The sequence below is a fragment of the Pan paniscus genome, chromosome 1 (assembly GCF_029289425.2).
Source record: "Pan paniscus chromosome 1, NHGRI_mPanPan1-v2.0_pri, whole genome shotgun sequence".
Lineage (NCBI taxonomy): Eukaryota > Metazoa > Chordata > Mammalia > Primates > Hominidae > Pan > Pan paniscus.
Window position 1 is genome coordinate 179,440,365 of NC_073249.2, and position 25,064 is coordinate 179,465,428.

The 25,064-nt window shown below is 42.0% G+C and overlaps 1 protein-coding gene across 2 annotated transcripts in view; it reads right to left on the reverse strand.

Annotated features, from left to right (window-relative positions):
- Positions 1-25,064, reverse strand: part of CMPK1 (cytidine/uridine monophosphate kinase 1) — a 31,038-nt gene that overhangs the window by 2,458 nt on the left and 3,516 nt on the right. For both annotated transcript variants that reach the window (XM_034964624.3, XM_055093278.2), the window contains exons 2-5: positions 7,796-7,942; positions 3,276-3,428; positions 1,397-1,473; positions 1,089-1,185 (exon numbers count right to left, since the gene is read on the reverse strand). In XM_034964624.3, coding sequence (XP_034820515.3) covers positions 1,089-1,185; positions 1,397-1,473; positions 3,276-3,428; positions 7,796-7,942 — 474 coding nt within the window. The remainder of the gene's footprint in view (positions 1-1,088; positions 1,186-1,396; positions 1,474-3,275; positions 3,429-7,795; positions 7,943-25,064) is intronic.

The following is a 25,064-nucleotide window of genomic DNA, read 5'->3' on the forward strand; positions in this document are numbered from 1 at the left end:
GATCACACCATTGCACTCCAGCCTGGGCAACAGAGTGAGACACTGTCTCAAAAAATATATATAAATAAAATAATATAAAAAATAAAGACTCCATCTCCAAACAGGGTCACACACAAAAAAATCAAATTTACATTAATTTTCAAAATGAATCATTTTTTTGAATCACATACTTAGTTTCATCTATTTTACTTTAGACAGTAATATTATATAAATAATACATATAAAATTATGACTATATTACATTCAATTAGTGCTTTTAGGACAAAATATTCTTGAGAGGCTACCAATAATTTGATAAAATATAAACTGTAAATAAAATGTAAAATAAAATATAAAATATAACTGAAGTGGCTTATCTTCTTAGTTCTGATTCTAAAACACAGTTTTCTCGTGTATTACCTCACCTCTATACAAAGTGTCAATGGATTAAAAAAAGATTCCCTGAATCTTCTTCCCCTGGGCCTTTCTTTTTTATCTTATGACTATAAGAGGATGAAGATTCAGGGAATCGGGGAAAGGGAGGTTAGGTTCCTTAAGAGACACGAGAAATTTTGTTGCGCTTGCAAACCACAATTTAGAGATCACTATTTATGAAAAAAAAAGAGAAGTGATAAGTCATGGAAACCTTCACCTGTGGTGCTATTTGTTCTGTGGCAGAAGAAAGAAGCCTGGAGCTCTTGAGCTAGATGACTTGCCATTCATGTGATCCAACTCACATTTCTTAAAATACCAGTTTTCTAGTGCTTGGGAGCAAATTTAGAATTCATAAACCACCCATTTCTCATGAAGAACAAGTTTGAAGTTATAAACCTCATTTTAGGTTTTACTCAGAAAGGAAAAAAACCCTAATTTTTCATTTAGTCCCCAGTGTCTTCTTTTTTTTTAAGAGACAGAGTCCCAGTATGTTGCCCAGGCTGGTCTTGAACACCTGTGCTGGGATTACAGGCATGAGCCACCATGCCTGGCTTCCAGTGTCTTGAAAAACTAACTAATCTGTGATAGTATTTCTTTTTTTCCTGCTTACCCCAAAACAAATAATCACATTTTTATCTGACATATTTTTTTAAAGACAGGCTAGGAACACTTACTTCATCAACAGATTTAGAAGCATCTATTTTCTTGACTTTCCCCATTTCTTCATATAAGTCAATAATTGGCTTTGTTGACTGAAGGTAGGTCTGAATTCTGCAAAAGAAGTAAATATTGCAAGGTTCTAGGTATCTATCCTTTCTTCTACATGTTATAGGAGAGCTCACAGAACACTGGATCTGCCCCGACTGATTGACCTAACATCTTAAACAAGCCATTTTACATGTTTAAATGTGACTCTTTTATTCCTGTACCAAATACGGCAGGTCTGGGATTGAAGTGGTTGTATGTAAAAACTGCCAAGTACCTCTTTTCCAAGCTCTCTCTGTTGTCATCACTCCTACCACTACTCTTTCCCCTCTCAAGACATCGTTCAATACAGATCTAAAAAGAGATACAAAGTTATTAAAAAATATAGATATGAATTTGCCATTCTTTTAACCTGCAAAGAAAACAAGAGTTTAAAGAGATGACAAAAAAAACCCTGCAATAAACCCAATGTGTCTAATTCATTAATCAACATGCAAAGTCCTTTTAAACGTAAACATGTGGTTCAATTTATATAAACTAGGTTAAATAAGTACAGAGCATAATAAGAATTCATTCATGACTCAGTTTTTCCTGCTTATTTTTATTCAAACTGTAATAAAAAGATCTGTATGTGTATGATTCCATCTCAGATATATTATTAACTTATTAGGTATGAATTACATGCCTCAAACTTTGTTTCATTTTTGGCTGCTTTTTGATAATTCCATAAATTTGCAAATATTTGAGTCAACATATTTGCATTTGAATAAAGCATCCTTTGTTAATTGTGAATAAACATTCCTTGTTATAAAGCTGTGGTAACATTATAAAGTTAACTTTGAAGGGTAAATGAAAACATATTTTTGGGGGTTGGAAGAAGAGAGTTACGTTTTAAAACAATGCAAAAGGCCAGCATAGTGGCTCATGCCTGCAATTCCAACACTCTGGAAGGCTAAGGCGGGTGGATCACCTGAGGTCAGGAGTTCGAGACCAGCCTGGCCAACATGACAAAACCCCGTCTCTACTAAAAATACAAAAATTAACTAGGCATGGTGCACATGCCTGTAATCCCAGCTACTTGGGAGGCTGAGGCAGGAGAACTGCTTGAACCTGGGAGGTTGCAGTGAGCTAAGATCGTGCCACTGTACTCCAGCCTGGGCAACAGAGTGAGACTCTGTCTCAAATAAAATAAAATAAAATAAAACAACGCAAAGGCTGCAGCAAGATTCTCCACCAGAGGCACATTTACAATTCAACCTAAGAACAGCCAACTTCTTTCAAGGTACTAACTACTTCAGGCTTTTTAATTAAATGATTCTGAGAAATGTATTTAGTTATTCAAAAGTATGTCTGGCTTCATTATTAGAACTACCAGAAAGAAAAGTACATTTTTTTACTTTTTTCAAGATCATTTCACTCTTAAGACAAATCAGGCTATCTTGTACGTTTCTTTTTTTTTTTCTTTTTTTTGAGACAGTCTTGCTCTGTCGCCCAGGCTGGAGTGCAGTGGTGCCATCTTGGCTCACTGCAACCTCTGCCTCCCAGGTTCAAGCAATTCTCCTGCCTCAGCCTCCCAAGTAGCTGGGATTACAGGCATATGCCACCATGCCAGGCTAATTTTTGTATTTTTAGTAGAGAAGGGGTTTCACCATGTTGGCCAGGCCGGTCTTGAACTCCTGACCTAAGGTGATCGCCCACCTTGGCTTCCCAAACTGCTAGGATTACAAGCGTGAGCCACCGCACCCGGCCCTGTATGTTTCTTTAAAACAGAAAGTTTTCCCAACTTCTCAGAAACGTGTTTCTCTTCCAGTAAACAACACCCTAAGGCAAAATACTCTATGATAATAATGTCTACCTAAGAAAGTAGTTCAGCTTCATTACCTAATATTATTATGTATGTCAATTCTTATTTTTTAAAAATCAAAACTGATTCTTGTTATTTTGAAAATAAAGGAAAATTTAGCTCCACAAGGCTGCTAATGCCAAATAGTTTTTAATACTCCAACAGCAAGACAGTGCTGTTCCGTCCATCCAATCTACCAATTCAAAAAACACTGCTGCCAATATAAAATATAAGTTAAAAAATCCTTTGTTTTTTCTAATAGTTGACTAACAGTTGCTTAAAGCCTATGTGGGCAGATGAAGATTTTCATTACCTCATTATTACAGTCAAAAAAGAGAACGAAAGATACATCTGCCTTCCCATCCATGGTCTTGTTCCATCCTTGAAGGTTGTCTTGATTTCTTGGAAACCCATCAATCAAGAATTTATTCCTCTGAGCACTGGCAGCCATTGTCTGATCCATTTCCTAAAGGAAAAAGATTTAGGTTCAATACTACATTAACAAAATGAAATTTCTCAAGCATGGTAGTGTATACATGGGTGTTTGTTTTATTATTATTATTTAAACCATAAGTAAAGGGTGGAGGGTACATAGCAAAAAAAAAAAAAAAAAGAAAAAAACAGAAAGAAAGAAAGAAAAAAGACTAGAAGGAAATCTATCAATGTATTAAGATGGTTGCCTCAAGTTGGTGTGGTTATGGGTATATGCCCCTCTCAAAACCACCTCATTTTATACACACAATTTTTTTCTGTGGTTTCCAAATTTTCTACAGTTAAGTATATGTTACTTTCACATACACATTCACAAAGTTATAAATAAACAATAAGAGCGGCAATAAGAGGAAAATAACCATTAACCATTATCTTTGCTCCAGCAACTGGAGACCCTCTCTTTGTTCCCTTTGCTCTTCCCAAGTCGTTTTGCTGTAGTGGAAAGTATATTACTTCTACAGGTGCTCAACTCTGCTATTCATATAATTCAAGTCCAACAACACAAAGCTTTGGACAAATATAAAAGACCATTAGCATTAATTATTAATGTAGGATAAAATACTTTTTAACGGAAGCTAATTAAACCCAAATGTCACTGGCTGCCCCAAAACAAAGGGAACAAAAGAACCAGCCCGGCCAAGATGGTGAAACTCCGTCTCTACTAAAAATACAAAAATTAGCTGGGCGTGGTGGCTGGCACCTGTAATCCCAGCTACTGGGGAGGCTGAGGCAGAGAAATGCTTGAACCCAGGAGGTGGAGGTTTCAGTGAGCCGAGATCGTGCCACAGCACTCCAGCCTGGGGGACAGAGTGAGAGGCTCTGTCTCAAAAAAAAAAAAAAATAGGAAAAAAGAGGATGTGAACTAAGGTGATGACAGAGAAGAGACTAACAGAAGAGGATTAAAAGAAAGATAACTGGAAAGATATGCTCACTGAATGGATTTGGGAAAGTGAGGAAGAGGCAGGAGAATATAGGATGATTCCCAGATTTATGCCTTGAGTAGCTAGGTAGATGGCAGAACCATTAACCAAGACAGGAAGTAAAGGAAGATCACATTTTAGACAATACACTCAGCCTCTGACATGCTGATTTTGAGAAACTTGTGAGACATTCAAATAAAGGCCTAGTAGGTAGGTAGTTAAAAATATATGTCTGGAATTCAAAACAAACATTTTGTTTTAGAGCAATAGACTTTAGCAGCATTAGCACAGTGAAAGCTTTGGGTATGGCTAAAACCATCCAGAAAGAAACATATGAAATGAGAGCTGAATAAGACCAAGTATAAAACCCTGAGAAGCATCATGGTTTTGCAAACTTGCAAAAGAATAACTATTAAAGAGGATAGAGAAATAGCAGTCACTCAGTAGGGAGAGAAGAAAAAGAGACGCTGTCATAAAGAACAAAGGAGGAATGATTTTCAAACAGACTGATTAAAGTTAAATACTACAAGAAAAATAATGACAAAAGTATTATTTGATAGAGATCATCATTGGTAACACGCAAGAGCAGCTGCAATGGAGATGGAAACAGAATCTGACTGCAAAGGGTTGAAAAGTAGAGAGTGGAAAAGTAGAGAGTGAAAAAGTAAAAACCATATGCTCTTTCATAATACTTTCTCTGCTTTATAGAGCAGAGAAAGGACATTAGAAAGAGTGAATAGGGAGAGAGATTTGTTTATTTTGGAATGGAAGCAGGTTACTCCAACCTCTGAGACAAGAGGTAAGAAAGTGTGTACAAGCCACTTTTCATCCCCAATGTCTTTAGTTCCAACCAGATGCTTACATAGCTCTTTTCCATCAGGCTTCGGCCATTTCTTGTTGTTCCCAATATTGCATTTCTTTTTCTCCCTCACTGTTCTTCTATGTGAAAATACCTGTTAATGATTATAGTTCTAGGAATCTAGAATGAAGAGTTACCTAGTAAATACAGGGTGTCTGTTTTTCAGATGTGACATTTATTTATTTATTTATTTATTTTTTGAGGCGGAATCTCACCCTGTTGCCCAGGCTGGAGTACAATGGTGCGATCCTGGCTCACTGCAACCTCCGCTTCCGCCTCCTTGGTTCAAGCAATTCTCCTGCCTCAGCCTCCCGAGCAGCTGGGATTACAGGTGCCTGCCACCACGGCCGGCTAATTTTTTTTTTTTTTTTGCATTTTTAGTAGAGATGGGGTTTCACCATGTTGGCCATGTTGGTCTTGAACTCCTGACCTCGTAATTCACCCACCTTGGCCTCTTAAAGTTCTGGGATTACAGGCGTGAGCCACCACACCCGGACATTTTTTTTTTTTTTAAGAAACAGAGTTTCACTCTGTCACCCAACCTGGAGTGCAGTAGCATGATCTCGGCTCACCAAAACCTCTGCCTCCCAGGTTCACGCGATTCTTCTGCCTCAGCCTCCCAAGTAACTGGGATTACAGGTGTGTGCCACCACACTTGGCTAATTTTTTATATTTTTTGGTAGAGACGGGGTTTCACCATGTTGGCCAGACTGGTCCCGAACTCCTGACCTCAAGTGATCCCCCTGCCTTGGCCTCCCAAAGTGCTGGGATTACAGGCGTGAGCCACTGCGCCCAGCCTCAGATGTGACATATTTTAGTTTTAAAAGTTCTTAAGTCTTAGCATTTCACATTGAAGATGGTGATACACCAGAAAAGTAGACACCATGGCTGAGCGAACATCAATGATGAGAGGGACGTGGGTTAAAAAACAGAGAAAGGGCTGGGCATGGTGTCTCACGCCTGTAATCCCAGCACTTTGGGAGGCCCAAGCGGGTGGATCATGAGGTCAGGAGATGGAGACCATCCTGGCTAACACGGTGAAACCCCGTCTCTACTAAAAAATACACAAAAAATTATCCAAGCTTGATGGCGGGCACCTGTACTCCCAGCTACTCAGAAGGCTGAGACAGGAGAATGGCGTGAACCCAGGAGGCGGAGCTTGCAGTGAGCCGAGTTCACGCCACTGCACTCCAGCCTGGGCGACAGAGCGAAACTCCGTCTCCCCGCCAAAAAAAAAAAAAAAAAAAAAAAAAGAGAGAAAGAAGAAAGAAAGAGGTTTATTTAAAAAAAAAAAAAAAAATTGGGGGCCGGGCACGGTGGCTCACACCTCTAATCCCAGCACTTTGGGAGGCTGAGGCAGGCAGATCATGAGGTCAAGAGATCGAGACCATCATGGCCAACATGGTGAAACCCCATCTCTATTAAAAATACAAAAATTAGCTGGGCATGGTGGTGCACGCCTGTAGTCCCAGCTACTCGGGAGGCTGAGACAGGAGAATCTCTTGAACCCAGGAGGCAGAGTTTGCAGTGAGCCGAGATCGCGCCACTACACTCCAGCCTGGTGACAGAGCGAGACTCTATCTCAAAAAAAAAAAAAAAAAAAAAAAAAAAAAAAAAAGAAAGCAAAAAAGAAAAAAGGAAAGGGAGCAGGAGAGGGAGGAAAAAAGATGAAACAGAAATGGAAGAGAATAACTGTCTGAATGTTGGGAAGAAAGGACCAAGTGCACATAAATGGATGTTAAGTTGAGCTATAGGTGATACTAAATCAAAGCAGAGAATCCTTGCCACTGTCCGCTTTCTTCCCAGGTGAAAGCAAAGTTTCCAGTTCTGCCATTCTCAAGCATAACCACCTTCCACAAGCAAGAAATTCAATACTCTGAGCTAGGTGTGGTGGCTCTCTCCTATAATCCCAGCACTTTGGGAGGCCGAGGTGAGAGGATCACTTGAGCCCAGGAGTTCCAGCCTAGCCTACACAACATAGTGAGACCCTGTCTCCACAAAAAATAGAAAAAAATTAGCTAGGTGTGGTGGCATGCACCTGTAGTCCCAGCTATTCAGGAGGCTGAGGTGGGAAGATGGCTTAAGCTTGGAAGGTTGAGGCTGCAGCAAGCTGTGATCAGGACACTGCACACCAGCGTGGGTGACAAAGACACTGTCTCAAAACAAAACAAAAAATCTTTGATATTTTTCATTACACATATGAAAGGTGGATTTATTTTTATTATTATTGTTGTTTGTTTATTTATTTTTGAGAGGAGGTCTCACTGTTTCCCAGGCTGGACTTGAACTTCTGGGGTCAAGCAATCCTTCTGCCTCTGTCTCACAAGCAGCTGGGACTACAGGCATATGCCACCACGCCTGGCTTTTTAAAAAATTTTTTTGTAGAGATGGGATTTCACTAGGTTGTCCAGGCTGGTCTTGAATTCCTGGCCTCAAGTGATCCTCTTGCTTTGGCTTCCCAAAATGCTGGGATCACAAGCATGAGCAACTGCCTGGCCAAAAGGTGAATTTAATTTCTTCTTTCCTCGCTGGTTTGAACTGGTTGGCATTCACACTCCTTACCCTCTTTAATAAACTGATGGTTATCTCAACTGGTACAATCTTTCCTTCTTTAATGTACTTTTCAATAAGTTCACCATACTGTGAATCTGGGTTCTTCCTTTCATCACGAAGCAGCTCTCCTGCAGAAAGGTGTGTGTAGCCATATTTCTGAAAGAAGCACACATAGGAAAAATATCAGAATTCATTCAACCCAGTGGTAGGACTATACTTTTTTTCCTTTGTGTTAATTTCTATATTCTAATTTTTCTACAATAAAGAAGTTTTGCTTGTATATTAAATAATAAAGAAAAATTTAAGATATTTCCCATAATCCAGTTTGCTTAATGGATATCTTTATTCTTCATAGCTATAATGTTCAGATAAATATATCCTGGCTGGGCGTAGTGGCTCACGCCTGTAACCCCAACAATTTGGGAGGCTGAGGTGGGTGGATCATGAGGTCAGGAGTTCGAGACCAGCCTGAACAACATGGTGAAACCCCATCTCTCTAAAAACACAAAAATTAGCCAGGCATGGTGGTGCATGCCTGTAATCCCAGCTACTCAGGAGGCTGAGGCAGGAGAATCGCTTGAACCCGGGAGGCGGAGGTTGCAGTGAGCTGAGATCGCGCCACCGCACTCCAGCCTGGGCGACAGCGAGACTCCATCTCAAATAAAAATAAAAAATAAATTTAAAAATTAGCTGGGTATGGTGATTCATGCCTGTAGTCCTAGCTACTTGTAAGGCTGATGCAAAAGGACTGTTTGAGTCTGGGAGTTTAAGGTTGCAGTGAACCGTGATTGCACCACTGCCCTCCAGCCTGGGTGACAGAGCAAGACATTGTCTCAAAAAATGAAAAAAGAAAAACAAAAAGAAAAGCTTCTTCTTCCACATAAACTTGCAAGTTCTTTTTTATTAAAAGAATCATACAATTGATTTTAAAAATGCTTTTACTCTCAAATATTAAAGACACCAAGATAACTATATTTATCGCTCAGTTACAACAACCATATCATCCCAAATTCTTAAGACTCCCTCAATGGAGTTTTCATTTTATCCAAGTATACAATAAATATGTGATAAATTAAATGTTATCTTTAGCTTCGATGTTAAGATTTGAGGCAGCCCACACTCCCAACCCCCTTTTTAAAGAGTATTTCAACGGCACATTTTACAAAAGCAACTCTTTCAATTACCCAGGTTATGGTGAGTTTTCTGTTTTCGGATTACAGAAGCCATATATATTCTTTACTCCTTTTCTCATTCCCGAAATTGCTGGTTAAATTTGTTCTTGCTTACTAAATAGTAAGTTAACGGTAAGGTAGTCAGCAAATGAAAAGAAAACTCTAAATAGTTTATTTGCTGACTATAATTGAGTATAAAGTTTGATGAGAATAAACAAGATCCTAATATCATCCATGTCTCTCTGTCATATAGGACCTTCCATTAGAAGAAATGGTCAGGCTGGGCAAGGTAGATCATGCTTGTAATCCTAGCACTTTGGGAGGCTGATGCAGAAGGATGGCTTGAGCCCAGGAGTTCAAGACCAGCCTAACCAACACAGACCTCATCTCTATTAAACTTTTTTTTTAAAAGAAAGAAAAAAAGGCTGGGTGCGGTGGCTCACACCTATAATCCCAGCACTTTGGGAGGCCAAGGCGTGTGGATCACCTGAGGTCAGGAGTTTGAGACCAGCCTGGCCAACATGGCGAAACCCTGTCTCTACTAAAAATACAAAAAATTAGCCAGGTGTGGTTGCAGGTGCCTGTAATCCCAGCTACTCAGGAGGTTGAGGCAGGAGAATCACTTGAACTCAGGCAGCAGAAGTTGCAGTGAGCCAAGATCACACCACTGCACTCCAGCCTGGGTGACAGAGTGAGACTCCATCTCAAATAAAAATAATTATTATTATTATACAGTTTGTCAAAAAGAAAAAACAACCTTACCTGCAAAGTCCAAGGAAACAAAGAATTCAAATGAATATAAAGATGTCAAACCTATACACGTGTCTCATGTTCTCACCCACATTTCATTTTTGTAAATTCTCTATTTACCAGTTTTTTATACTATACTTTTCTTAAGGATTTTGCTAATAATGCTTTCCTCTTACCACAGTTGCAGCAACAACAAAAAAGCAACTATCACTTACATATAAGTTATTATGGTATTTTAGTAACAGCTAGACTTTAAAGAGCATATTTTCAAAGCATTCTGCTGTCATTAAGTAATCACTGAAGCCAGTTTTGAGGAAAGCAAGAATAGATATTTTCCAGTCTTAACCAAAACTTTTTCACATTCTGTGAAATTTCCTTGCAATTAAAACTTAGTGGGTAACTAACAACAGTCTTAAAAGCAACACTCAAAACCATAGCAACTTACAAATACTATAACTACAATTACGAGCTACTATTGAACTAAAAATCGTGGCTTTTTGTTGTTGTTGTTCAGACAGGGTCTTGCTCTGTCGCCTAGGCTGGAGCACCATCTCTGCTCACTGCAACCTCCGCCTCCTGGGTTCAAGCAATTCTCCTGCCTCAGCCTCCCTAGTAGCTGGGATTACGGATGTGCAACACCATGCCCAGCTCATTTTTTGTATTTTTAGTAGAGACAGGGTTTCACTACGTTGGTCAGGCTGGTCATCAACTCCTGACCTCAAATGATCCACCTGCCTTAGCCTCCCAAAGTGCTGGGATTACAGGTGTAAGCCATTACACCTGGCCAAAGACAATTTTTTAAATGCACTATTCTGAGGAAAAAAAAAAACAAAAAACCCTTCACACCTACTAGAATGGCTATAATTTTAAAAACAACAACAAAAACAAAAAAAAATAAACATTGGTGAAGATGTGGAGAAACTGGAACCTTTGTATACTGCTGGTGGATATGTAAAATGGTGCAGCTCCTGTGGAAAATAGTTTAGTGGTTTCTTAACAAGTTAAACACAAAATTACCATGTGACTCAGCAATTCCATTTCTATGTATATACCCCAAAGAACTGAAAACAGACTCAAACAGATACTTGAACACCAATCACTGCAGTATTATTCACAGTAACCAAAGGTGGAAACAACCTAAGTGTCCATCAACAGATGAATGACTAAGCACAATGTGCTGCATATATATAATGGAACATTATTCAGCCATAAAAAGGAAGGAAGTTCTGATACATGCTAACATGGAGGAAGCTTAAAAACATTATGGGCCAGCCGCAGTGGCTCACACCTGTAATCCCAGCACTTTGGGAGCTCGAGGCAGGTGGATCACAAGGTCAGGAGATCGAGACCACCCTGGCTAACACAGTGAAACCCCATCTCTAATAAAAATACAAAAATTTAGCCAGGCGTGGTGGCATGTGCTTGTAGTCCCAGCTACTTGGGAGGCTGAGGCAGAATCATTGAATCTGGGAGGCGGAGGTTGCAGTGAGCTGAGATCATGCCACTGAACTCCACCCTGGGCAACAAAGCGAGACTCCGTCACAAACAAACAAACAAACAAACAAAAATTATGTTAAGTAAAATAAGCCAGACACAAAATGACAAATATCATATAATTCTACTTATATGAGGTACCTAAAATAGGCAAACTCATAGAGACAGTAGATTAGAACTTACCAGGAGCTAGGGAAGGGTGGGGGATCTGTATTTTCCAATTTTTCTTTTTTTTTTTTTTTTTTGAGACGGTCTCACTTTGTCGCCCAGGCTGGAGTGCAGTGGCGTGGTCTCGGCTCAATGCAACCTCTGCCCTCCCGGGTTCAGGCAATTCTCCTGCCTCAGCCTCCTGAGTAGCTAGGATTACAGGTGCGTGCCACCACGCCCGGCTAATTTTTTTTTTTTTTTTTTTTTTTTTTTGCATTTTTAGTAGAGACGGTGTTTCACCATGTTGATCAGGCTGGTCTCGAACTCCTGACCTCATGATCCGCCCACCTCGGCCTCCCAAAGTGCTGGGATTACGGGCATAAGCCACGGCACCTGGCCTGTATTTTCCAATTTTTCTATACTGTACGCACACTACTTTAAATAAGAGTAACCAAAATAGCTGGGCACAGTGGCTCATGCCTGTAATCTCAGCACTTTGAGAGGCTAAGACAGGCAGATCACTTGAGCCCAAGAGTTCAAGACCAGCCTAGGTAACATGGTGAAACCCCACCTCTACCAAAACAACACCCCCTCCCCAACCTCAACCCATAAATTGGCCCCAAGTAGCTGGGACTACAAGCTTGTGCCTGTAGGCTGAGGTGGGAGAATCACCTGAGCCCGAAAAGTCGAGGCTTCAATGAGCCATGATCATGTCACTGCACTCCAGCCTGGTGACAGCGCAAGGTCCTGTCTCAAGAAAAAAAAAGAGTAGGTGGAGCATGGTGGCTCACACCTGTAATTCCAGCACTTTGGAAGGCTGAGGAAGGCAGACTGTTTGAACCCAGGAGTTCGAGACCATCCCGGGCAAGACGGTGAGACCCTGTTTCTATATAAATAATAATAAGGCTGAGCAAGATGGCTCATGCCTATAATCCCAGCACTTTGGGAGGCCGAGGTGGGCGGATCACTTGAGGTCAGGAGTTTTAGACCAGCCTGGCCAACATGGCGAAACCCCATCTATACTAAAAATACAAAAAATTAGCTGGGTGTGGTGGCGCGTGCCTGTAATCCCAGCTACTCAGGAAGCTGAGACAGGAGAATCACTTGAACCAGGAGGCGGAGATTGCAGTGAGCCGAGATTGCGCCACTGCACTCCAGCCTGGTCAACAGAGCGAGACCCTGTCTCAAAAAAAGAAAAATTAGAAAGTTGGGCAACAGAACAAGACCCTGTCTCCAAAACAAACAAACAAACAAACAAACAAGAACATTTAGAAAGTTGGCCCTAATAGCACATTTCTTAAAATTTTTTAATTAAAAATACACACAAGCAACTGTTACATTTCAAACAGCTTTCCTTTTCTCAACTTTATAGGTGCAATGTTACCACTGTGAAGTTCTAGATGAACATGAAATAAAGGAATTTATTAAACACAATTCCTTGGTGCTCCAACTCGTACGCTACAGAATAGCAAAGAAGGCACACATATTCATAGTAACTGGATATTTTGCCTTTTGGGTGTGACTATATTGGGTTATATGCTATCTAACACAGAAGTTTTGAGGTACAGATCTGTTTTGGAGCTGGTAAAACCATCTACTCCTCTATACGCTTCGTTTTACAAAAGGGGAAATTGAGATAAGCTGACTTGCCAGTTACTGGAAAGAAATCTGGCACTTGAATCCAGGTCTCCTCACTCTCAATAACTCTATTATTCCACAACAGGCCTCTGAGGTAATTCCTAGGTGACCCACATGGAGATGCAGTCTTTCGTCTTCAAGCTACTATGGCCATTGAATAACAGAATCTACTGGTGGGAGTTAAAGAAGAAACTCAAAGTTGATCATTTTGTTATGTCCTGGCTTGCAGATGAGATCAGAAACTTTATCCACACACAGAAAGCTAGGCATATTTGACCCACCTTGATTCAGCCTGATTCTGACCATCCTTCTTGCTTCCTTTGCTTCCTCCTTGCCTTTCCCCACTTCTGAAACATTACCATTTCCACTTTTCACTTCCCTTGCCCTTCAAATGATACATAGCAAGGAAAAACTCTATTTGAAAACCTAAATTAACCATTAAGTCAACACCCAATTATACAATCAAAACATCTGTGCTGTCTCTATACTCCCAGTAGGCACCAAGAAAATGAAAATTCATGTTATTACCTAACTAAATCATACATAATTATACAGGTAAAGCTTGTGGGTTAAATTAAACATGTAACATTTTCCAATACCAATCAATGACTAACACATTCTGGAAGCTCCAAACAGAAAGTGGGTATGGAAACAGACTTTTGTGTAGCCCCAAATTAGGCATATTCAATTGCTTGTTGACATAGGATACATTCCAACAGGGAATGGAACCAGCTTATGGGTCTTCTGGAGAAGACTGATGGAAACCAGGCATGGAAGAACATGTTTCATAGGACCCAGTCCCTCAAAGTGAAGGCCTCTGAGACTAGTAAGTAACAACTGGTGCTTTTTCCTTTACCAAAGTGATGGTTTGTTAACTTTACGCACCAGGCAGCATAAAACTGTCAGCAAACAGTATGTCTGTCACAGCTGTTCCCTATTAAAGTTCTAAATGCTCTTATCACATGTTTAGTCTGTAAAAATGTTCTTAATTTGTCAGGTTAAAGCAACTAAAATGTAAGAGCAAACACATTTTCATATGGCAATTGGGCTAAAAGTATTAGCTTTAAGGTAGTAAGAATCAGTGTGACTAGGCCAACATGAAACAAAAAAATAAGACATCAAAATATATGTGCTGTCTCTATACTCCCAGCAGAGTCCCCATCCTTTCTCTCTCTTACCTGGACAAAAAGTCCCACTACTAGATTGATTTCTCTAATCCTCTGGATTTCAATTCAGAAAGCTACCCGTTAAAATACTGTACTCCTATGTGACTTTTGGAGGTCTTCAGTGATTACAATCCTTTTGCATTAGCATCTAAACTGGAATGTGGTACAGCAAATTCACAACAGTGCCCTGGGTTTAATTTTTTAAAGGAAACACAGCAATAGTCAACGTGACACTAAGTGAACACAAGATAGTTAATTTTCAACTTAAGATCATGGACCGGGCACGATGGCTCACACCTGTACTCCCAGCACTGTGGGAGACTGAGACAGGCAGATCACTTGAAGTCAGGTGCTCGAGACCACCCTGGCCAACATGGTGAAACGCCGTCTCTACTAATAATAAACAAAAATTAGCCAGGCATGGTAACGGCGCATGCCTGTAGTCCTAGCTACTCGGGAGGCTGAGGCAGGAGATTCGCTTGAACCTGGGAGACACAGGTTGCAGTGAGCTGAGATTGCACCACTGCACTCCAGCCTGGATGACAGAGTGACACTCTGTCTCAACAACAACAAAAACCAAAAACAACAACAACAAAAAGATCATGGCACATTCCTTTCAATTACATCATATCTTTGTGAGGCTGATTTTTTATGGGCTATTGCTGTGATAAAAACAAGTATCACATGAAAATTAATGTGGGACAGGCACAGCAGCTCATGCCTGTAATCTCGGCATTTGGGGAGGCCGAGGCAGGAGGATGGCTTGAGGCCAGGAGTTCAAGACCAGCCTGGGCAACATAATGAGACCTCTCTCTACAAGAATTTTAAACATTAGAGAGGTATGGTGTGATGTGCCTGTAGTCCCAGCTACTCATGAGGCTGAGGTGGGAGGATGGCCTGAGTCCAGGAGTTGGAGGCTGCAATGAGCTATGATTGTGCCACTGCACTCCAGCCTGGGCAACAAAGTGAATGAATGAGAGAATGAATGAATGGAAGGAAGGAAAAAAGGAAAGAAGGAAGGAAGGAAAGAAGAAAGGAAGGAAGAAAGGGAGGGAGGGAGGGAAGGAGGGAGGAAAGGAGGAACAGAAGGAGGAAGGGAAAGAAAGAAAATAAAAAAATAAAATAGGCCGGGCACAATGGCTCATGCCTATAATCCCAAGACTTTGGGAGGCTGAGGCAGGTGGATCATCTGAGGTTAGGAGTTCAAGACCAGCCTGGCCAACGCGGTGAAACCCGTCTCTACTAAAAATACAAAAATTAGCCGGGTATGGTGGCGGGCACCTGTAATCCCAGTTATTTGGGAGGCTGAGGCAGGAGAATCACTTGGGGAAGGGAAGAGAAGAGAAGGGGAGGGGAGGGGAGAGGAGGGAGGAGGAGAGATGGGGAGGGGGAGAGGAAGGCAAACAAACGGGCCGGGCACGGTGGCTCATGCCTGTAATCCCAGCATTTTGGGAGGCCAAGGCAGGCAATCACCTGAGGTCTGAGGTTCGAGACCAGCCTGGCCAACATGGTGAAACCCCGTCTCTACTAAAAATATAAAAAGTAGCCAGGCATGGTGGCACACACCTGTAGTGCCAGTTACTTGGGAGGATGAGGCAGGACAATTGCTTGAACCCAGGAGGCCGAGGTTGCAGTGAGTTGAGATCGCACCATTGCACTCAAGCCTGGGCGCCAGAGTGAAACTCCGACTCAAAAAAGAAAAAAAAAAGAGAGAGAGAAAGAAAAGAGACAGGGAGATAAAATTAATAAGAAATGCAGGTGGAAGTGTCCAATATGATTCCAGCGTATGAGAAACAGTACACAACAGGCATATACATTTCATTAGTAAGTGTAGTTACTTAAGAATGAAATTAGGCTGGGCGCAGTAGCTCACGCCTGGGAGCCACTTTGGGAGGCCAGCACTTTGGGAGGCTGAGGCTGGCGGATCACGAGGTCACGAGTTCGAGACCAGCCTGGCCAACATGGTAAAACCCCGTCTCTACTAACAAAACAAAAATTAGCCGGGCGTGGTGGCGGGCACCTGTAGTCCCAGCTACTCAGGAGGCTGAGGCAGGAGAATCTCTTGAACCCGGGAGGCAGAGGTTGCAGTGAGCCAAGATGGAGCCACTGCACTCCAGCCTGGGTGACAGAGTGAGACTGTCTCAAAAACAAAACAAAACAAAAAAAAGGCCAGGCATTGTGGCTCACACCTCTAATCCCAGCACTTTAGTAGGCCAAGGTGGGCGGATCACCTGAGGTCAGGAGTCCAACCAACATGGTGAATCCCCATCTCTACCAAAAATACAAAATTAGCTGGGCATGGTGGCACATGCCTGTAATCCCAACTGCTTAGGAGGCTGAGGCAGGAGAATTGCTTGAACCTGGGAGGTGGAGGTTGCAGTGAGCCAAGATCAAGCCATTGCACTCCAGCCTGGACAACAAGAGGGAAACTCCATCTCAAAAGAAAAAAAAAAAGGCCAGGTGCAGTGGCTCATGCCTATAATCCCAGCACTTTGGGAGGCCGAGGTGGGGGGATCACGAGGTCAGGAGATTGACTAAAAATACAAAAAATTAGCTGGGCGTGGTGGTGGGCACCTGTAGTCCCAGCTACTCGGGAGGCTGAGGCAGGAGAACAGTGTGAACCCAGGAGGTGGAGCTTGCAGTGAGCCAAGATCGTGCCACTGCACTCCAGTCTGGGCAACAGAGTGAGACTCTGTCTCGAAAAAAAAAAAAAAAAAAAAGAAATTAAATTGCTACTTTTTTTCTCCTAATTTTTTCTCCTAATTTCTATGTATCATTTCTTCAAACAGCTACTAACTTGTTAGAAAATACTTCTTAAGTATTGTTTAGACCTAATTACTTACTTAATATAGCTGTTAGGTATTTCTTTTGCACTAGAGTTTCTATGAAAAAAAAAAACTGAGACACTAAGGGCATCATAAACTGAGAACGTTTGAGAGTCTTTAAGCTAAGATCTGAAGGATGACTAAGGCATTTCAAAAACCATGTAGTAGAATGAAGGCCAGGCGTGGTGGCTCATGCCTGTAATCCCAGCACTTTGGGAGGCTGAAGCAGGCGGATCACCTGAGGTCAGGAGTTTGAGACCAGCCTGAGCAACATGGTGAAACCCCATCTCTGCTAAAAATATAATAAATTAGCCGGGCATGGTGGTGCACGCTTGTAATCCCAGCTACTCAGGAGGCTGAGGCAGGAGAATCGCGTGAACCCGGGAGGCAAAGGTTGCAACGTGCCGATATCGCACCACCGCACTCCAGCCTGAGCAACAGAGCCAGAGTCCTTGTAAAAATAAATAAATAAATAAATGAAAAACGTGTAGTGAAATGAGAGGGAAAAGACAGGGTCCCCACCCTTAAAGACATTACACTCTAGTTAGGGAAGCAAAACTAAAAGATAAACAATTTTGAAATAATTTACAGTTAGGCCGGGCATGGTGGTTCACACCTGTAATCCCAGCACTGTGGAAGGTGAGGCAGGCAGATCACCTGAGGTCAGGAGTTCGAGACCAGCCTGGCCAACATGGTAAAACCCCATCTCTACTAAAAATACAAAAATTAGCCAGGTATGGTGGTGTGTGCCTGTAATCCCAGCTACTTGGGAGGCTGAGGCAGGAGAATCGCTTGAACCCGGGAAGTGGAGGTTGCAGTGAGCCAAGACTGTGCCACTGCATTCCAGCCTGGGTGACAGAGTGAGACTCCATCTCAAAAAAAAAGAAAGAAAAAATAATAATAATTTACAGTTGAACTTTAATACCTGCAAAGTTCTTTCATATCTGTTTGCATTCAAGGGAGTGTTTTTTGAGTCAGCCTCACTTATGTCGGTTTACCCTCTCACACTTTACTCAGAATTGAATCCTTCAGTAACCCTATACAAGGATAACTGCTCTAAGCGTTTTTCCATCTCCCAACTGCTTCTTTCCCACTGTCCTTCAAAATTGAGCTCGTACACATCACCTCCTCTGGGAAGCCCTCCCTGACTCATTAAACTGACATTTAGATGTCCCTTCCCTAAATGTCCCTAAATGGGATATTTGGTATATTTATATCATAGGATTTATCATTCTATCCTGTAGTCATCACCAATTAATTTCCTTGTTTCCTCACTACATTGTAAACCTTTGGCAGCAGGGTCTGTCGTCTTTTTTTTTTTTTTAAGACATGGTCTTGCTCTGTTGCCCAGGCTGAAGCGCAGTGGCGTGATCATGTCTTATTGCAGCCTTGAATTCTCTTTCTCAGGTGATTCTCTCACCTCAGCCTCTCAAGTAACTGGGACCACAGGCACGCACCACCAGGCCCAGCTAATTTTTTGTAGAGATGGGCTTTTTTTTTTTTGAGACGGAGTCTCTCTCTGTCATCCAGGCTGGAGTGCAGTGGCGCGATCTCGGCTCACCGCAAGCTCCGCCTCCTGGGTTCACGCCATGCTCCTGCCTCAGCCTCCTGAGTAGCTGGACTACAGGCGCCCGCCACCATGCAGGGATGGGCTTTTGATATGTTTCCCAGGCTGGTCTTGAACTCCTTGGCTCAAGTAATTCTTGCACCCTGGCTTCCCAAAGTGCTGGGATTACAGGCATGAGCCACTGCAACTGGCCAATCTGCGTCTTCTTAACTCAACAACCAATATCACAGTGCCTGGCTCTCAAAAAATGTTTTCTGAATAAATGCCAAGTACAGGGAAGTTTTGTGGGTTTTTCTGAGACTTTTTTTTTTGAGACAGAGTCTCACTCTGTTGCCCAGGCTGGAGTGCAATGGTGTGGTCTTGGCTCACTACGACGTCCTCCTCCCAGGTTCAAGCGATTCTCCTACCTCAGCCTCCGGAGTAGCTGGGATTACAGCCTCCTGATCCACCCGCCTTGGCCTCCCAAAGTGCTGGGATTACAGGTGTGAGCCACTGCGCCCGGCCAGGAAAATATTTTTTAAAAATACACACAGGGCCGGGCATTGTGGCTCATGCCTGTAATCCCAGCACTTTGGGAGGCCAAGGCAGGTGGATCACTTGAGGTCTGGAGTTCAAGACCAGCCTGACCAACATGGTGAAACCTCATCTCTACTAAAAATACAAAAATTAACTGGGTGTGGTGGCATGTGCCTGTATTCTCAGCTACTCGGGAAGTGGAGGCACAAGAATTGCTTGAATCCGGGAGGCGGAGGTTGCAGTGAGCAGAGATCACGCCACTGCACTCTAGCCTGGGCGACAGAGCAAGATTCCGTTTCAAAAAAAAAAAAAATACACATGGTTAATTATGCCATTTCACTTTAAAAAAAGAATTGCCGGGCACAGTGGCTTATGCCTGTAATCCTAGCACTTTGGGAGGCTGAGGCGGGTGAATCACAAAGCCAGGAGTTCGAGACCAACCTGGCCAACATGGTGAAACCCCATCTCTACTAAAAATACAAAAATTAGCTGGGCATGGTGGCAAGTGCCTGTAATCCCAGCTACTTGGGAGGCTGAGGCAGGAGAATTTCTTGAACCCGGGAGGCAGAAGCTGCAGTGAGCTGAGATGGCACCATTGCACTCCAGGCTGGGCAACAGAGTGAGACCCTGTCTCAAAAAAAAAAAAAAAGAAAAAAGAGAAAAAGGAGAAGATTCTCAAAAACCTCAGAAAATAGATTAACAAATTTGTAAAAATTAAAATAATCTTCCAAGATGATATTCATATACTTTTGATAGAAATATATTAAGTATAATGTTTGTGATGGTTAATTTTTGGTGTCAACTTGACTGGATTAAGGGATACCCAGATAGCTGGTAAACATTATCATCTGTGAGGGTATTTCCGGAAGAGATTAGCATTTGAAGCAGTCGAGTGAGTACCAGCCTGGGCAACAGAGTGAGACCTTGTCTTTACAAAAAATAATTAGCCAGGCCTGGCTAATTGGGAGGCCGAGGCAGGCAGATCACCCGAGGTCAAGAATTCAAGACCAGCCTGGCCAACGTGGTGAAACCCTGTCTCTACTAAAAATACAAAAATTAGCCAGGTGTGGTGGCAGGCACCTGTAATCCCAGCTACTCGGGAGGCTGAGGCAAGAGAATTGCCTGAACCCAGGAGGCGGAGGTTGCAGTGAGCCGAGATCACCCCACTGCACTCTAGCCTGGGTGGCAGAGCAAGACTCCATCTCAAAAAAATAAAATAAAAAATAATTAGCCAGGCCTGGTGGTGTGAGCCTGTAGTCCCAGCTACTCTGAAGGATAAGGCAGGAGGATCGCTTGAGCCAAGTGGCTGCAGTGAGCGGTGATAGAGCCATTATACTCCAGCCTGGGGGACTGAGCAAGACCCTGTCCCCAAAAAATAAAAATTGGCCAGGATCAGTGGTTCACACCTGTAATCCCAGCACTTTGGGAGACTGAGGTGGGTGGATCATGAGGTCAGGAGATCGAGACCATCCTGGCTAACACGGTGAAACTGTCTCTACTAAAAATACTAAAAAATTAGCTGGGCGTAATCCCAGCTACTCGGGAGGCTGAGACATGAGAATCGCTTGAACCTGGGAGGCAAAGGTTGCAGTGAGCCGAGATCACACCATTGCACTCCAACCTGGGCGACAGAGCAAGACTCTGTCCAAATAAATAAATAAATAATAATAAATAAAAATAAAAATCTTAAAGTAGACTCTATTAGTCCATTCTCACACTGCTATAAAGAAATACCTAATGAAACACTGTCTCTGCTAAAAACACAAAAATTAGCCAGGCGTGGTAGCACACACCTGTAATCTCAGCTACTTGGGAGGCTGAGGCAGGAGAATCTCTTGAACCTGGAAGGCAGAGGCTGCAGTGAGACAAGAGAGTGCCAAGGTTCTCTAGCCTGGGGGTGACAGACTGAGTGAGTCTCCGTCTCAAAACAAACAAACAAACAAAAAAACACAAATGAATTAAATCTATAGGTAAAGAACTGAAAGGATATCTATGATACAGTCAGCAAAAAATACACTAATCTCACTTGAAGGTAAAAAATATAAATATTAGCATTTTTGTTCACAAGAACATTGAGAAAGAGATGGGAAAGCAGTTCATAACAAGGAGTTACTACTGGTGATCTCAGGATTAGAAAAGATGTAACATTTTCCCTATGGGCATGTGTTACTCTTATAACTTAAAATGGAAAGGCAAAAAATGAAAGTTTTCAAAATTAAGGGCAGTAAATAATCTGAAGATCTCCCCTCCTCCAAGTTCTTAACAAAAATCCCATGTCATAAGCACCCTTAATCAAACAGTGGTGCTTCTGAAGAATCAAGTATCCTGTGGACCAGATAATGTAAACTTTCTTAAAAAAGAAAAAATTTGCCAGGCATGGTAGATCATACCTGTAATCCCAACACTTTGGGAGGCTGAGGCGGGCGGATCACCTGAGGTCAGGAGTCCGAGACCAGCCTGACCAACATGGAGAAACCCTGTCTCTACTAAAAATACAAAATTAGCCGGGCATGGTGGCGCATGCCTGTAATCCCAACTACTCGGGAGGCTGAGGCAGGAGAATCGCTTGAACCCAGGAGGCAGAGGTTGTGGTGAGCCAAGATCGTGCCACTGCACTCTACCCTGGGCAACCGAAACTCCGCCTCGAAAAAAAAAAAATTATTATTCCACCAAAAGGAAAGAAGCATATTCTTAAACACTGGACCTTAATATCCAGTGGATTTTCCTATCTAGTTTCTTCTGAATGCTGCTCTGTTTGAGAATTTGTAATGAGGAGCTTGGAAACCTGCTCAGCAGATTTTCACAACATATCATTGATTCATTCACTGAGAGTAAACAAAAGTGTTACATGAGAAATCTGAACAAGACAGGCTGGGTACACTGGCTCACGATGCAATCCCAGCACTTTGGAGACTGAGGTGGGAGGATCGTTTGAATCCAGGAGTTTGAGACTAGCCTGTGCAACATAGGGAGACCCCATTTCTTTTTTTTTTTTTTTTGAGACGGAGTCTTGCTCTGGGGAGACCCCATTTCTACAAAATAAAAAAAATTAGCTGGGCATGGTGGCATGCACCTGTAGACCTAGCAACTTGGGAGGCTGAGGTGGAAAGATCAGTTGAGCCTGGGAGGTGGAGGCTGCAGTGAGAATGAGCCACGATTGTGCCACTGCACTGCAGCCTGGGCAACAGAGGGAGAGCTCATCTCAAATAAATAAATAAATAAATAAATAAATAAATAAATAGGAAAGAAAGGGAAAGGGGAGGGGAGGGGAGGGAAGGGAAGGGGAGGGGAGGGAAGAGGGCAGCCGGATGCGGTGGCTCACGCTTGTAATTCCAGCACTTTGGGAGGCTGAGGCAGGCGGATCACCTGAAGTCAGGAGTTTGAGACCAGCCTGGCCATTATGGTGAAACCCCATCTCTACTAAAAATACAAAAATTAGCCACGCGTTGTGGTGGGTGCCTGTAATTGCAGCTACTCAGGAGGCTGAGGCAGGAGAATCGCTTGAACCCGGGAAGCGGAGGCTGCGGTGAGCCGAGATCATGCCACTGCACTCCCGTCTGGGTGACAGAGTAAGGCTCTGTCTTAAAAAAAAAAAAAAAAAAAAAAAAAAAAGGAAAGGAAGAAAGAAAAAGAAATCAGAGGAAGACATTCAAACACTTCTGGTCCTTAAAATGGGAGAGCCAACTGCCACTGGAGCGCCCTCTGGGGATCGAATTTTTAAAAATTTAACATCTTCAGGACAAACAATAAACTCTATGAATCCAACGTATTCAACTTATAATTCAATAAGTGCTTAATAAGCAGTTACTATGTGTCAGGCACAATGTTCAACACTGGGGACACAAAGATAAATGAAATCAAGTTTCTGATTTATATATGCTTAAAGTCAATTATCATCCAAAACTTTTTCTAAGTGCAGTAAGTAGGATGGCCAGGCAAAGTAAGAGTTACCCACACAGGCCCTGGAGGAAGTTGACACAGATGATAAAATGCTTCTTGGGTGAGGCCAGGCGCAAAGGCTCATGCCTGTAATCTCAGTACTTTAGGAAGCTGAGGCAGGTGGATCACCTGAGGTCAGAAGTTCGAGACCAGCCTGGCCAACATGGCATTCATGGTGGCATGTGTCTGTAGTCCCAGCTACTCGGGAGGCTGAGGCAGGAGAATCTCTTGAACCCAGGAGGCGGAGGTTGCAGTGAGCTGAGGTCACACCACTGTACTTCAGCCTGGGCAACAGAGTGAGACCCTCTCTCAAAAAAAAAAAAAAAAGTTTTCTGGGTGCTACAGAAAGCAATTTGGCATGGTTATAAGCTTTAGTCATAATTTGTTTATGTAAGCAAAATGTTCACAACCTTTAAAAGAGAGGTTTAAATATTTCTTCCAACTAATGCATGTAAAATGGTGGTTATTTTCAAATATAAATTTAGGTTACATTGACATAATTTCATCTGGGCCAAAACAACAAATATAAATAAAGCTTAATTTTAAAAATTCAAGAATGACACAGTATTCCCATCATGATTTTATAACTAAATTATTGCACAATAATTCCATTCTGGAAACTTAACTCTAAGTATCACACTGATTTAGAAAATAGCTCATTTTCAAAAACAAATTCAGTATTAGAGGATACAGATTTACAAACAATTAGAAAATAAAACAAATTCTCCAAGTCTGGGTATTTGGTAAAAAAAAGAAAAGAAGAAAAAGAAAGAACGGGAAGGAGGGAGGGAGGGAAAGAGAGAGGGAGGGAGGGAAGGAGAGAGGGAGGGAGGGAAGGAAGGAAGGAAGGAAGGAGAAAAGCAAACAAAACTGAAAAACATCAGTACAAATAAATGTGCAAAATCAATCCCAAAACCTCCCTCCAATCTTTCCTTCCCAGTACAGAACACTCTCAGAAGACACTGTATCAGATTTGCCTTTACCTTCTCTAGGTCTCCAGGAGCAATTTGCAGAGCAGAATTCACCTCCAGAGAAAAAATACCAGCTTCCCTCTAACAATACCCACTTCACTAATTTCAGTGCCTTAGAGAGCAAGATATCCCTAAGGGTTTTTGGTTTTCTCTTTTTCTTCTCTTCCTGTCAACTGAAGATTCTGTAGCTAGGACTCAAATATGTACTTCTGGCAGCCTGAGTTGGAAATCAACATACTAAAGTAACAATTTCAGGTGCCCTGTGAGCTGCATTAGCTTCAGCCAGATTAACTGGAGAATTTAACGTGGATTTATATAATTTTTTTCCTACAGGAAAAAAACCTCCAAAAATTACATTATTTTGGAATTTAGTTTATAATATTTTAGTGTATAAAAAATATTGAGTCAAAATAAAGAGATTCACAAAGGAAAAAAACAACATACCGCTGACTTCACTAACAATAGATATTCCAGGCCGGGCACAGTGGCTCACACCTGTAATCCCAGCACTTTGGGAGGCCAAGGTGGGTGGATCACGAGGTCAGGAGTTCGAGACCAGCCTGGCCAACATAGTGAAACCCCGTCTCTACTAAAAATACAAAAATTAGCCGGGCATGGTGGCGCGCACCTGTAGTCCAAGCTACTCGGGAGGCTGAGGCAGAGAATCGCTTGAACCCAGAAGATGGAGGCTGCAGCGAGCCAAGATTGCCCCACTGCACACCAGCCCGGCCGACAGTGTGACACTTCGTCTCAAAAAAAAAAAAAAAAAAAAAGATATTCCAGTGTCTGTCTAGCCAGCTAGGGAATAGCAATTGCTAAATTATAAACTATTTGGAATTAGTTGATTGACAGCTTAATAAAGTTTATGGCAACTAGACTCAAGAGAAGACTTTTCATTAAAGAAGATAACAGTTTAAGGTCAAATAATTGTTGAAATCTTAATAATATAATACATTACAGAACATATCTCATCATGGAATCTTGTAACTGATAATTAACAAGTTTAAAATATTATTTGCCATTACTGAACAGAATAAAGAATAATTGCAGAATGTGTAGATTATTTCATTTATTTATTTATTTTATTTTTTTG